The sequence below is a fragment of the Muntiacus reevesi genome, chromosome 3 (genome assembly GCF_963930625.1).
Source record: "Muntiacus reevesi chromosome 3, mMunRee1.1, whole genome shotgun sequence".
Lineage (NCBI taxonomy): Eukaryota > Metazoa > Chordata > Mammalia > Artiodactyla > Cervidae > Muntiacus > Muntiacus reevesi.
In genome coordinates this window covers 234,731,897-234,746,198 of record NC_089251.1, presented here as the reverse complement: position 1 = coordinate 234,746,198, position 14,302 = coordinate 234,731,897, and the positions used below count along the sequence as shown (strand labels likewise).

Genomic DNA, 14,302 nt, shown 5'->3' with positions numbered 1-14,302 from the left:
GAACTTGTTCTGTACTCCATTCCCACAGTATGACTGCATCAGCTCCTGAGAAACTAACTTCACCACGGCCTGAGCAGTTTAAAAGTGTTCTGTTTCCAGGTCAGGGATCTGTATTTTTGTGAGAGCCTCTTGTGCTCTGAGCAGTATAACTGAGTGAACAGCTCACAGAAAAGATGTTGTAGGAAAGGAAAACCCTTCAGACCCCTGCCCCCACCACCACCTGTGGTCCACAGAAGCAGCCTCCTGAGCCGCTGGATTGGAGGGAGGCTGGTATGCAGTAGTACCACGGACAGAGTGAAAACTGTCTTGACTTTCTGGGAAGTCATGGACTTTCAGTGTCAACCCACAAATCATGATGAAAACCACAAATAGAAAGTAAAACTGATAGATGTCAGACATCTCTCTTCTCCTACACACACCCCCATCGCTCCTTCAACCGTGAACCATCTGTTTATTTCTTGTGTCTAAAATAAACAAAAAACTTGCTTTGGCTTGAAAAATAAATCTATTCTGATGCCTTAATAGAAGAGATCTCCCTTTTTTTCCCCTCACCTTTTATACTCTGAGTATATAAAGGAAATATTGTTTCTCAAAATCATGTCTTTTTTTTTTTTTAATTCCTGCAGACTTTATTAGAATCACATGGAGGGCCGCTGCTCAAAAGCTTTTTCCCTTTAAGACCACCCTTAATCTTTAGAGTATATTTTGGCCAAGGCAGGGGAGGGGAAATGTCTAGAGCCCAACAAATTTCTCACTAGCCCAACTTTCTCGCCAGCTTATTTCCATTTTATAGCCATAGAAATCTTAGAGTTCTACTACACATTCATCATCTCTTGAGGCCTAAGGCCCAGAACACTGTATAGCAGTTATCACAGAAGGAGCACTTAAGGAATGTATTTATCAGGTTAGGAGTAAGAGTTAATCCAGTAGTTTCCCTGCCATGCATTTCTCAACATGCACTTCTGAGTAGTATTCTTCCAGGAGCAGGATGGGCAAGAATGAAACTCAAATGTGTTAAATAGGCTAGTCTGTTACATCCCACAGAAACTTCAAGAAATCACCCCCACCAGACTACCCAAGATCAAGTAATAGGCCATCTTCAACAGATTATTTGAACAAACGATAATTAGCCCACACTTCTCCAACAGATTTATTTCTTTAAAGGAATGGATTTTGAAGGGAAAAACATGGGGTAGAGAGGTGTGGAATAGAAAATAAATACAGATGTAAGCTGTTTTGCTAATTGCTTTATAACCACAAACTAGTACAGAGAATACCCTGTAGAAAACACAATAAAGGTTCAAAGATGGAGGTGTTCCCTCAGGAACACCAAGGCTGAAGACCTCAGTCCCTGGTATTTGGAATTTAGGCTGCAGTCCTTGTTTTTGGATGGATCACTGGGTGTGTGGCACAGTCCATGCTTTTATCCGGATTTGAACAGGAGAATGACCACTTGGCCCAAGTAGAAGTAGATGAAGTGTTTGGTTTCACGTGTCACATAACTACCGAAGTTCCTCCCCACGATGCAGTGCCAGGTGGGGCTGTACTTCTTGTCGGACTCCTTGATGTGGGCCGCAATGTCCTCCTCTATGTTATATTTCTCCAAGGCCTGAGTAGCACACTCCACCGAGTCCTGTTGCATCTCCTCTGACATATTGGCATTCTTGATCACAGCCTTTCGGTCACACATGGTTACCACGGAGCGGGGGCTGGCTGGCTGCAGTGGTCTCCTGGGCGAGGGGCTGGCGAGGCTCACACTTGTCTAGAGAAGTGGTCGCAACCGAAGCCTTGGTGCATTTCTCATTTCATAGAGAAACTGCAGTAAGAACTTAAATGTAACTGTTTTTTGGTTTTGATGTGTTAGGCAATATCTTAGACCCAGAATTTCTGTGAGCTTTTGTTTTCCCATTTGCAAAAGTGATAATAATAGCAGCTACCTCTTAAGATTATTGTGAAGTTAAATAAGATCATACACAGAAAATGGCTAGAACTGTAGTAGAAACTAAGTAAATGTAATTCTCTTTCTGGTTTCTTATAAAATCACACACTGAATGGTTGAGGAGATTAGGGATGGTTTCATGGAAGATCTAGTGTTACAACAGGTTCTTTAAATTCAGAGATTGGTAGGAGGGGGCAATGGAGAGATGAGAGAGTCATGTTCAACTCTCACCTCCCCCCCCTTTTTTTTTAAATTTGCTATACTGTGCAGCATGTGGGCTCTTAGTTCCCCACCAGGGATTGAACCCATGCTCCCTGCATTGGGAAGACAAGAGTCTTAACCACTGGACCACCAGGGAAGTCCCAAAGAGAACCATGTTCAAAGTAATGTTTAAGGCAAATTAATATTAGACACATGTTAAAAGAGTTAATGACTAGCTGGATTCAGGAATGGCCAAGTTGATGATGTCTCAGGGACATCACCAGCTTCTCTGGTGGCTTAGACGGTAAAGTGTCTGCCTGCAATGTGAGAGACCCGGGTTCGATCCCTGGGTCAGGAAGATCCCCTGGAGAAGGAAATGGCAACCCACTCCAGTACTCTTGCCTGGAAAATTCCATGGACAGAGGAGTCTTGTAAGCTACAGTCCATGGTGTCGCAAAGAGTCGGACACAACTGAGCAACTTCACTTCAGGGACCACAAACTTGATGGAAGATTGGGAATCTGATGGTGCTATAGAATGATAAGATACATGAAGAGGAGACAAGGAAAGATTTGTCTAGTGTTCTTTGGAGATACGACTTAGAAAATAGAGGACATGAGGTAACACTTAACTAGATATTTAAGTGTTTTATATTTTAGTAAGATACTAAGATTTTAAGTGAAGAGAGGAAGACGAAAACTAAAATTTTGGTCAGATTAAAATAAAAACCCAGGAAGGAGAAATTGGCTTCATCAAAGAAGATTCATTTATTAAATGCATGGCATTGGATATATTTCCTAGGGAAGAGAAGGGTGGAGGACTAATTATTAAATGTGATGAAAGAACTTGGTTAAGGAGAAAGAGGAGGGAGCCGAATGAGGAAGAAAAAAAAAACCGAAAGAGAGCGCAGAAAGGTGAGATGGGATCCCCAGAATGAGGGTCCTAGAAGCCAAGGTGTGAAAGTGAGGAGTGATGTCAGATGTAGCAAAGGTCAAAGAGAACCCAAACCAGACAAAGGATGGCACGGATAGAACCCAAACCAGACAAAGGATGGCACGGATGGAGTCAGTGCTACCAGGAGCCTCTCCTCTTTCCCTGCTTCCCATGCCTTCCTCTCTCCAAGTCTTCTTCCTCATTATTAATGTGGAGAGCAGAACCAGAAAGATAGAAGCCAGCCCCTGACCTTCTCTAAATGTCCTTCTATTTGGTTTACAAAAGACCTTGAACTCTGTGACCTCAAGCAAAGTCCCTTAATCTCTGTAACTCCCAATACCTTTTATCCTACATTGAAATCATACCAGTTTTCCTCCCCGCTTTTGGAAAGGACTGAGGTAGGGATGCAGGCTAAAGGCATTTTCAGCTAAAACTTGTGCAAAGGAGAGAGTTCTGATAAATATCAAGTGTGTCAATAACGTAGGCAGATAAATGGTTGCTAAAAGGTGGTCTTTAAATCACTGAACTTTTTTCTGGTTTGCAGATTTTTTATTTTATTTTTATTTTTTTTAATGTTGTAAGCTTAGTGACCTCCTATTAAGGTTGCTGCTAAATACTCAAAATCCTTACAGGGAATTGAAGGTGTTTATGCAACCTTATGCCTCTTGGATGTAATTGTCATTTAAACCTTAAATTATCTTTACTTTTATGCCTAGTTAGTAATCATTTGGTTACATGATTACACAGAGTGAAATTAACTGAGGGAGAGTGCTGGCCCAAACTCTTTGTTTCTTCTAGATAAGTATCTTTCAGCTCGTTCAAATGCATAAAATAGAAACCTGCAACATTGAAAATGTTTTAAAGTACTGCACAGATACTTCCGTTTCCTGAAACTTTTAAGTCTTTTTAGTCCTCAGCAGCAATCACAGGAAAATAATATTAGAGAAAATGTGAAATTTTTCAAGTAAATATATAGAAAATTAAAGTTTTGGGATTTGCCGTGTATAAATGTGGAAATAGTCTCAGATACCTGAAGTATGTTAGATGCATTTTCTATAGACCCAGTAATTTGGAAGAATTATTTTTCGAAGGTCTTCTCTGTTTTTTGAAGACAAATATAGATAGCAGTGCTTTGCATTGTAGTCTGGTCACTGTGAAAGGATATAGGGTAGGACATATGTTTAAACTCTCTTGCCCCTTTGTTTTCTTTCTTTCTTTTTTTTATTTATTTTTAAGTATTTATTTTTCTGTACCAGGTCTTAGTTGAGACATGCAGGATCGAGTTCCCTGACCAGGGTTTGAACCAGGGCCTCCTGCTTTGGGAGCTCAGAGTCTTCGCTACTGGTCCATCAGGGAAGTCCCCCCTTTGTTTTCCATAGCAGTGCACTCAGTTTTAACATTCTGAATTGTTTCCATTTTTTCCCCAACTTTTGTTGTACATGAAGGAATTTGAAGACATTTTTCATACAAACCCTCATAGATTAATGCTTTCCTGGTTCATTGTTTTTTGTTTTTTATTGCCTATTTCTTTCACACACACGCCCACACATATATTAGTGAGTACACTGTGTAACTATTATTATAGCATTAAAAGAGGTCTTAAAAATATATTTATAAACAATCATCAAAATTTTAGATAAAAAGACCTGTTTTAAATATTAGATTTAAAATACTTTTAAATATCCCATCAAGCATGTTAAAGATACATATTCCAGCACACACTTCTGTGATGATCTAGAGCCATACAGAATCACCTGCAAAAGCAAAATGAATAGAGTGATTCAGGGAACTTTCTTGCCTCAATTCATTCATAAAGGCTATCTGCATCGTAGTCCTTTCCCTTAACAATTCTGCAGCCTTGCCTTTGGGTTTGTATTTGACCACAGACATAGTATTACTATGGGGCTTCCCTTGTAGCTCAGTCGGTAAAGAATCATGGATAGAGGAGCCTGGTGGGCTACAGTCCATGCGGTCACAAAGAGTTGGGCACAACTGAGACACACACACACACACACACACACACACACACACACACACACACAGTGTTACTAGTGTTACTGGTGTTGCTTTTTGTAGAGAAGCTATTTGTCACAAAGAGTTGGGCACAACTGAGACACACACACACACACACACACACACACACACACACACACACACACACACACACACACACACACACACACAGTGTTACTAGTGTTACTGGTGTTGCTTTTTGTAGAGAAGCTATTTTTCCTAAAGCTCACATTCCATTTCCTTGGTCCCAAGATCACCAGCTAAGTGCCTGATTTCTCAAAGCTAAGTATCAAACTATAATCCAGAGAGCCAAATGAGAGGTCTAACCATTCCTCCTTTTTAGTTTAGCTTGAGTTTCAAATTCTCATTTCCTGTCCCCTAGTAAAGAACATTTTATGCTTTAAAGTTTGCCGAGGTTTGATAAGTGTGTGTGTTCTCTGGACTTGGATATTAATAAAGATTCCTCAATTATAACCTCTTTCTTTCTTTTTCTTTTTTTAGATATGGGAAGATAGTTTCCACAAAGGCAATTTTGGATAAGACAACAAACAAATGCAAAGGTATGTCTCCTTGTCTGATGTTTTTCTAAATCAGAGCTTTAGAAAAAAAGTGGAATTTTCAACCTGATCTTTGATTTCAAAACTACCTCCATTTATTAAAACCCAAATCTTATATGTCAACCAGTTTCTGTCTTGCACAGTGTCAGCATATTGCTTATGTTGGTCCCTGGTTGAGTTTTGGCTGAAAACCCAACAGCAGCTAGCCGCTTGCCAGAATCCCAGATTTGACACCAGTAGAGTTAACATGCAAAATACTGGCTGGCATTTATCCCCTGCTTTTTAAGGGGGAGTCGAGTTAGAAAATAGCTTTTCTTTCTTGAGCCTGAGAAGATTAGAGCTGCTTACCGAAGACCATTGGACTGTACTAAAGAACTGAAAAGATTACATATTGTGCAAATTGGCTCTATTAATTAGAATAGAGTAGTTTTAAGCAGTACTTAATTACATGTTTCAATACTCGCAATTGTTCTCTGCTGAATGCCTGTTGACAATATTGGCAGCAGGGAGGGGAGAACCATTTTCACTGACCAAATTGTAATAGGGAGGGGAGGTCATACGCCCCCTTTGAAATATGCTGCTGCATTAATTTGATGCACTGACCTTCAGTTTTCCGTGTAATTAGGATGAGCTCATCCAGCTCCATGAGCTGGAAGAGGAGGCGTCTACAGTAGGCAGCACTGATGCTCTGTGGCTCTGACTTTTAATGATCCAGCATCTTAACAATAGGCATGTGATTTCTAGGAAAAGGGAAGAATGGAATCAGCTGACTTTGAGTCTAACAACTGACCCCATGAATTGAAATAAGGTTGACAGGAATAGGCAGAGAAGGCAAATCTCCTCATTAATTAGACCCGTTCTCCAAGTAGGGGTGACGCTTGTGACTTAGCACAATCTGAACAAGGCAAAGAACGTCAATGAAGCCTATGGAACGGTAGGGCCTCGCCTTAGAAGCCAGCGGTTTCCTTTAATCTAGACTTGAAGTGATTCATTGTACTCCTGTCTCTTCTTCAAAGCTCCTGAATTTAAAGGCGCTATTGTGGCAAATATCTGAGCCCATGTTTAATCAGCGTGGCACATTCAGGCAGTTTTGCCGTAGGACACTGAATAAGAACAGTGCTTTATGTAGAGTGATACTCAATTAATATTTTAAGTGAATTAAACTGGAGAGAGTCTAATTGTAGATTGAAATGTTTACCCAGTTACCAGGTTAGTCTTGTTTAACATATTTTTAAAATGATTTGGATGAGCAGGGACACAGGAAAAAGCTTTTTGGTTTTATCACCAAGAGATGGACTCATGCAGGCATAAACCAGGAAGCCGATCTCAGCATTTGTTTCAAACCAAGAGAGAAATCACAGTAGACGATAGTTTTACAGCCTTACTTACCTTTCTTCCTCCTGACCCCACCCAATTCCCTCTCCCTCAAAAAAGAAGTCTTCACACAGGTCAGTGTGTTAAAAAAAAAAAAAAAAGCAGAGCTGCCCTAGTTAAGTGAGAGAGAGGACCCAGCGGCCTCCCTGAGTGAATTCTCTACTATGCATCTGCGCTGGACACTGCTGTTTTACACTCCTCTCCAACAAGAGCCAATTGCCAAGAAACCGAAAGTCCAAAGACACTTAGCGTGATCTAGAAATGCTGTGAGTGAAAAAAAAAATACTAAACCTAACGTCTTGTAATAATATAAACCCATGATATTTGACAAGAGTCCAAAGATTAGTGGGGAGATTTGTGGAGCTTCTAAATAAGTATAAATCAGAGCTAGTTTTCGATACATGTCTCCTGGAGAATTTCTCCTAAATTGAGTCGTAGGAGAGACTGGCTTGTATGTGGGGGCAGTGACAGAAACCTTATAAGGTTTCTTTGTGTCACACAGGCCTCTCAGAAAGGCGCAACGATAGCTATCTGGGGTGTGGATGAGTGAGTGAGGAGAGAGAGTAAGCAGGAATGGATTTATAAAATTCTGGAAGGGGCAGTGAAAGAGCTCCTGAAAAAAAGTAGTTTGGGGACAAATGAGGATAAAAGAAAACAGCATAGCTAACTATAAAGACAGGTAACATATTAGTAGCCATGTTATAGATAACTTGAGAAGGTGGGTGGGTAGGTGGGTGGATGAATATAGGTAATGCTTAAGAAATTATTAGTATAAATGAAAAGTGCTTGTATTGTATACTAATTTTTAGAGATTGAACCGATCAAAGAATTTCCTGCCTGAAAATTAGAGACCTTAGAGGTCATAGTGCATTTTTGGGTCACAAAACGTATTTTGGGGCCTTTGTCCAGAAGACGAAACTAAGCGGAAGGAAATATTGCTGTGAAGAGCATGTTGCTGTAGTTATTAAATTTAAAAATTCATTATTCAGTTGCTCTCCTACATTTCAGCTTTTGCCAGTTTTTAGCCAACAAAAGGTGTTGAAATGCTTCTCAGCTCTCGTGTACATGGCAGTTCAGGACTGAGAAAAACTTAGAAAGGATTGATTGTGCTCAGTGTTTACAGAGTTGCATATAAGACCAGAAAACACAAACACACACAAAATGGGTGAGGATAAATCAGACCAAAGGAAAAACAGGGGTAAGAGCAGGAAGCTTCCTGTTACTACAGAAATGGCCCTGTATTTCCTGGTTGCCAAACCAAAAATAACATACCTATCCCCATGATTCAGTAATCTCAGTGCAGAAGAAAACCCAAGAAGCAGAAATGCCGTAACGGTGCCTGGTCCCGAGACCTGGAAGAGTCCTCCTGGGGTTCAAGTGAGAGGAGGCTGTGTTATTTGGTGACTCCCACCTTCAAAAAATATCTGTATACATGTTTAAATAATGAAACCCCAGAGAATCTGTGAGACCGATTTATATACTCTTGTATTTACTTGAAAGTATTATAACAAGGAAAGTAAAAGAGCACATGGATGCATGCATAAGCATGTTATATTTGTTTTAAGCAAATATTTATGAAACAGCTACGTAATAGCATTGGGTAAGGCCAGAAAAGAATGTAAACAGTTAGCTAAAATGCAGCCATTATGGATTTTTCCTAATAAGGAAATAACAGATAAAATAATACTTGTACGCAACAGTACTTGCGTAGAAGCTTCAACTACATTAACATCAAACTTGGGATCTTCATCTTACTGTAATTTATTGACAACAGTAAAATTAAAGAAGGACTCTTAAACATCCATTAGAAGTTACATCATTTCAATGTAGTTGGGTGTTCGTTCATGACCTGCGTAAGTTCTGCTTGGTAATAAAATATGTATGAGCGTGAGAGAGTGCGTATGTGTGTGCCTGCATGCATCTTCATAGTGGGTTGCATATTAGCGTTAATAGCAGATTTCTTTAAAAAATATGAAATGTATTTAACATAATTTCTAACCTGACTGTTGAGGAGCATTCTCTATTTTTACCTGGATCAGCCTCCTCTTTTCCTTTCCCACCTGGGTATTTCTCTGCTCACTGTCAAAATCAAACTAAACCTTATTCCATCACAATTCCAAGTAATAGAAAGAAGCTGTTATTTGTTTTAGCGTTGACACTCATCTCTCTAAAACACCTATTTCTATACTTCATAGTCTAGTTCACTAATTTTTTACCAGGCCAATATTTTTGTTACTAATAGTGCACACTCTTTGAACTACTTCTGAAGTTTCTGTTTTGTCGTGTTGATGTGTATATTTTGACCCTAGTTCCTTCCTGTCTAAATTACTGTAGCTTTATAATATCCATAAATAAATGATAGGCCTAGCCCCTCTTCTGTGTAACTTCCAGACAAGACTTTCCTTTTTCAAAATATTCTTACTCATTTAACATTAATTTGATAATAGGTATGAGTCCCAAGTAGATTTCTGTTGATATTTTTGCCTGGAACCCTGATCATTTCACCAGTGTGCTTTTAAATACAGTTGAACCTTTTCTTAATAATTTAAGCCTTACCACAGTGGCAAATTAGTGATTACCTGATTTAATCAGTGATGCTTACGGGATTGGTGAGGTTCATGGAACTGTTGTTCACGTGCTCTGTAACACCTGCTCTTTGTATCATTTTCCTCTTTTATTGGTTGCTGTTAGTTTTCACTAGGTACCATCCATATGATTTTGTAGCAGCCCTGCCCTCAACCTGGCCCCTCTTTCCTCTAATTTCCTGCTTTTGATTTGTTATAGCCAGGGAAAATAGCTGACCAGCTTGTTTAAAATGTTTGAAAAACTATGGATAAATAAACTTTTAACCAGGGCCTCTCTTAGGAGGTTGTTTATTTGTTTGTTTTATTATGTTTTGTTTTTAGTCTTTAGGCCAGGAACACTAAAACAGCTATTTTGGGTTTCTGGAGCTATTTCCCTACCGCCCTTTATTTATTTTGAAGAGATTGTGAGCTGTATTTTAGATAAATAGGTAATATTTTTAAATAAGTTCTAATATGTAGATTATTTTATATGTGGAGTATCCAATGGTTGTACTGAATTTATTTTAAAAATGTACGGAATAAACAAATACTTATAAGTTCTGTAAGATAGCTCCATCTTTCTTACCAGATTTTTTAAAATGCTACTTTTTTCCTGAAGTTGATCCCCCCCCCCCGCCTTTTTTTAAAATCTTGATTGGTAACTTGGATGTCTTCCTCCCCAATCCCCCACCTCACCCCAGCAAGTACAAGGCACTTGAGAAAAAGATCTGGAAAAGGAAATAAACTGGTTTCTCTTTCTTTCCTTTTTTTTTAAAAACTTTGACGGAAACTTACCTAGTCCAGATAGGCGGGACGGACAGTCTGAGGAGGATGCTGCAGTACAGTTGTAAAGCTGGGGACTGTCAGAACGTCGGGGCTTTCATTTTTGTTGCCTGCCTCGGAGACCAAATGGAGTCATCCTTTCCCTCTTTACACAATCGTAAAATAACGGCTTAAACCCTAATTATGTTTTGCATTTCAGGTTATGGTTTTGTTGACTTTGACAGTCCTGCAGCAGCTCAGAAGGCTGTGTCCGCCCTGAAGGCAAGTGGGGTTCAGGCTCAAATGGCAAAGGTGAGTTGAGAGCTGGAACTCCTTCCTCCCATCTCTGGCTTTGCTTCTGAATCTGGGCGCGTGGCTTTTCCTGTCACCGTGCAAGTTCTCCTTCCATCCCAGTGAGTCACAGTTAACTGGGGACTTTTGCCCCTTGCCTTCACATCCTCAGTAGTAGCTATTTTGCCAAAGACAGTTCCTCATAATTTTATGTGTGAAAAAGAATTTTACAACTGTATAAAATTTTTCATAGCAGATTATGTAAGCCCGTAAGTAAATGGAGAAATAGTATCAAATTTTTCAGGTAATTGGGTACTTGTGGACTAAAGCTCTGTACTTTATGTTTAAAAATAATTTTAAAATTTCAATGTTTAAGGAATTAATACATTTTAGAAATACTTCAGAATGTCATGTTCTGAAAGAATAACATACTTTATCACGTACGTAGGCTTGCACAGATATACGAGTAGTTTTAATGCAATGTCAGCGACAGATAATAGCTCCTCTATATAAAAGAGACATTTTTAGACATTGATTATTAATGAAATAATAATAATTAATAATAATTAATAATAAATAATAATAATAATAATTAATAATAAATAATAATAAATAATAATAATAATTAATTAATAATCCTACAGTTTCAATGAACTCTTATCATAGAAGTGGTGTTTGTGCTCCACGTTTTATTGCCTGAATGTAAACTTGGGTTTTATCATACCTAGTGCACTTACTCTTTCCGAAAGATCAATAGTTTTATATTATCCAGTTTCTTGAAGTACAAAGTAATTTTGTGCTGTCCTCTGCTTCTTCTGAAGAGTAGCTTGTGATCTTTCCCTGAGGAGCACTGACATTTCCATAAGGGAAGGAGATTTGTGGAAGGTAAAGAACCCTGGCTGAAATGCGCTGCCTGCTAAGCCCTTAAAGCTGCTGAAGGACAAATGTGCAGCTACCAACAGAGATGCCCCTTGACTGAAAGGATCAGCATGGATAGCGACTTCAGAAGGCGCTGAAGGGGGCTTCCCAGGGGGCTCAGACGGCAAAGAATCTGCCAGCAACGCGGGGGACCCAGGTTCAGTCCCTGGGTCAGGAAGAGCCCCCGGAGAGGGGAATGGCACCCCACTCCAGTGTTCTTGCCTGGGAAATCCCATGGACAGAGGAGCCTGGTGGGCTGCAGTCCGTGGGGTCGCAAAGAGTCAGATGCAGCTGAGTGACTGACACTTTCACTTTCATCACCTTTCTAAGGTTGTCCTTGACTTTTAATATTTTTAGACCTCGGGGGTAAGATAAAGTCCAAAGTAAGAAGCTAAAATAAACTGTAAATACTAAGGACACATCTTCTCTAGAGTGAGGGCACCCTGATTTTTAGATTATTTGTCCATAATATAGAGCACCTTCTTGTGGTACTGTTGAAAGACAGTGATTACGAGGCTTTAGTGTGTTTAACTGTGAATATGCAATACTTATGTTGTGTATGATTTACAGAATGTTTAATATGTCTCTGTAAACCGTGGGTAACCATATGTTTTCTAAGCAGGACTTTGAAGGCACAATGAGAAAAGAACTGTATTTTTCCCTCTGTTCCGTCCATTTCCTCTACTCTGAAGCTCCTGTTTCTTCCTCTCATGGATAAAATCTAGGGCAGATCCCATGACTTTTCTGGCAACTCTCATTATTTTGAAAAGTCCCTTCAGTTGCTTGTTTCATTTCAGGCCTTTCTGGTTAATTCTTTTCTTTAGAGTGCCCCTTGATTTTTTTTCATGTCCCAACTTCAGGCAATATAATTGTCTTTAAATACATTTTCAGCCATTCCTTTATGTATTTACACCAACCTCGATACAATATTTTAAACAAGATGTTTAAGGGGGAAGTCTCAAGTTATATTCCAAATATGGTTAATAAAATCTCAGAATTGTGTAAGGGTTTTGAAAACTCAGTTCTGAGAGTCAGCAAAAGGGATGTGCGTCTTGGATGTTGCTGGTGCTGAGAGAAATCACAGCTTACAAAGCAGTTGTCTGCTAAAACCCACACATTGATAATTTGGTGACCAAGAGGTGATATTTTATAAGTTTACAACTCAATAAGAGAATCTTTTACATGTTTCCAAACACATACATACACACACACAGATTTGTAAGATGTGTATTTAGCGACATTTTAGGAAATTGGAGGTTGTGATTAATGATAATGCATTATGCTTTTTTTCTTATTTGAAATAATGTGAAATATTATTAATACATCCCAATACAACCATCTATTACTATGTGTCTACAAACACACACACACAGATGTGTAACACATGGTTAACATTTTGATGCTGAATGTCTGATTTTTCAAACACATTTCCAATGCTAAGTGTGTGATGCCTATAATTGAGATGTCCAGTCCTGTTTATTTGACAAAATTTTGTGTGCCATATAATACTAAAACTTCTGCCTTCCCCCCGACTCTGGTCTGCTCTTACTAGTAAGCTTGTCCTGGGATGGGAACATGGTTTGTTCTTTCCTATTTCCCAAATGTGTGTTTTTCCCCACTCTTCCACAGCTAGCTGTGGTTTCTTGCCCGTCCCAGGTTGGAGCAGTGGTGAAGGATGGGAAAGCTTCTTGACATGACAATCATGTGATGTGGTGTTGGTTTCTCTGGGCAGAGAGAAAGCTGATGCTTTCCCTAGTAGAATGCCCTGCTCTCTCCTTCACCCTAGAGAAGACGTGTCCTCAGCTCCTGAGAATCTAAGGGTCAGCCTTCAGTCCTTTTCTTCTTGGACCTTCTTGTTCTTCAGTACAGCCTTCCTGGGTGGATCTAACACAACCCTGCGCCAACTCCGTCTTGTGTGGCCCGCATTGATCTGTCTGCCAGCTGTCTGTGGGAAACTAGTTACCTCCCAATCACACTTATAGGCCCCTTCACTCAGCCTTTTGCCTTTTTGATTCCGCAGGCTTAAGTCAGACATTGATCCATTGTATCCACCAAACTCCAGAGGACGCAGACCAGGCTTCATGAGGGGTCTCTTGAAGCCCCTCGTGCTTGGCTGGCGGTGGGCGGGGGAGGGAGGGTGCAGGAAGAAGCCCAGTTGGTGGGGGCGTGGAACACATCGTAGAACACATCAGTGGTTGTCTCCACCTGTGTGTTCATTCCCAGCCTCCGCAGTCCCTCCCAGGCAGACAGGAGGTGGGCGGTCAGCTGAGCATCCAAAACCAGTCTTCAGCCAGCTTCTGTGCAGACTCTGTTTAGGAGGCCTGGTTTCTTGCTCTGGCCTGTGGGTGTGCCTGGCACCCATTTTTTTTGGGGGGGGGGTTTTTGGTGACTTCTGCTGAAACAAAATTAGAAAGAGGCCTATTTTAACAATCTACTAGGGCTAAGGCAGAGGCCTGATTTAGAGAGGCCTCATGAGCACGAACCTAGGCATCTTTTCAGTACCAGTGATGTCGAGTAGCATAGTATATTAACTATATGCTGTTTGAAGAAGTCTTTCCAATGCATTTAGTCAGAGCCTGAGTGGGTATAGATTGGCACTGTATGCCTCGTGTCAACGGTGTGCTTTGAATGCCAGCTTTCCCGGGGACTGATAATGAGCACTGTTCAAAGACCTCCTCAGGCAGCTTGGGACTGTAAATTGGCTAGGAAAAATGATCCCTTCCTCCATCATCTGCGGGGAATGAACAGTGC

General features: G+C 40.1%; 2 protein-coding genes across 9 annotated transcripts in view; one reads left to right on the top strand and one right to left on the bottom strand.

The window, feature by feature from the left end:
• The window catches only part of RBMS1 (RNA binding motif single stranded interacting protein 1), a 213,552-nt gene that overhangs the window by 166,687 nt on the left and 32,563 nt on the right, over positions 1-14,302 (top strand). For all 8 annotated transcript variants that reach the window (XM_065931633.1, XM_065931629.1, XM_065931632.1 and 5 more), the window contains exons 3-4: positions 5,587-5,645; positions 10,563-10,654. In XM_065931633.1, coding sequence (XP_065787705.1) covers positions 5,587-5,645; positions 10,563-10,654 — 151 coding nt within the window. The remainder of the gene's footprint in view (positions 1-5,586; positions 5,646-10,562; positions 10,655-14,302) is intronic.
• LOC136163447 (dynein light chain 1, cytoplasmic-like) lies at positions 1,424-2,210 on the bottom strand. Its single transcript, XM_065927867.1, has one exon. It carries the CDS (start codon positions 1,688-1,690, stop codon positions 1,424-1,426), a length of 267 nt encoding a protein of 88 aa, XP_065783939.1. The 5' UTR covers positions 1,691-2,210.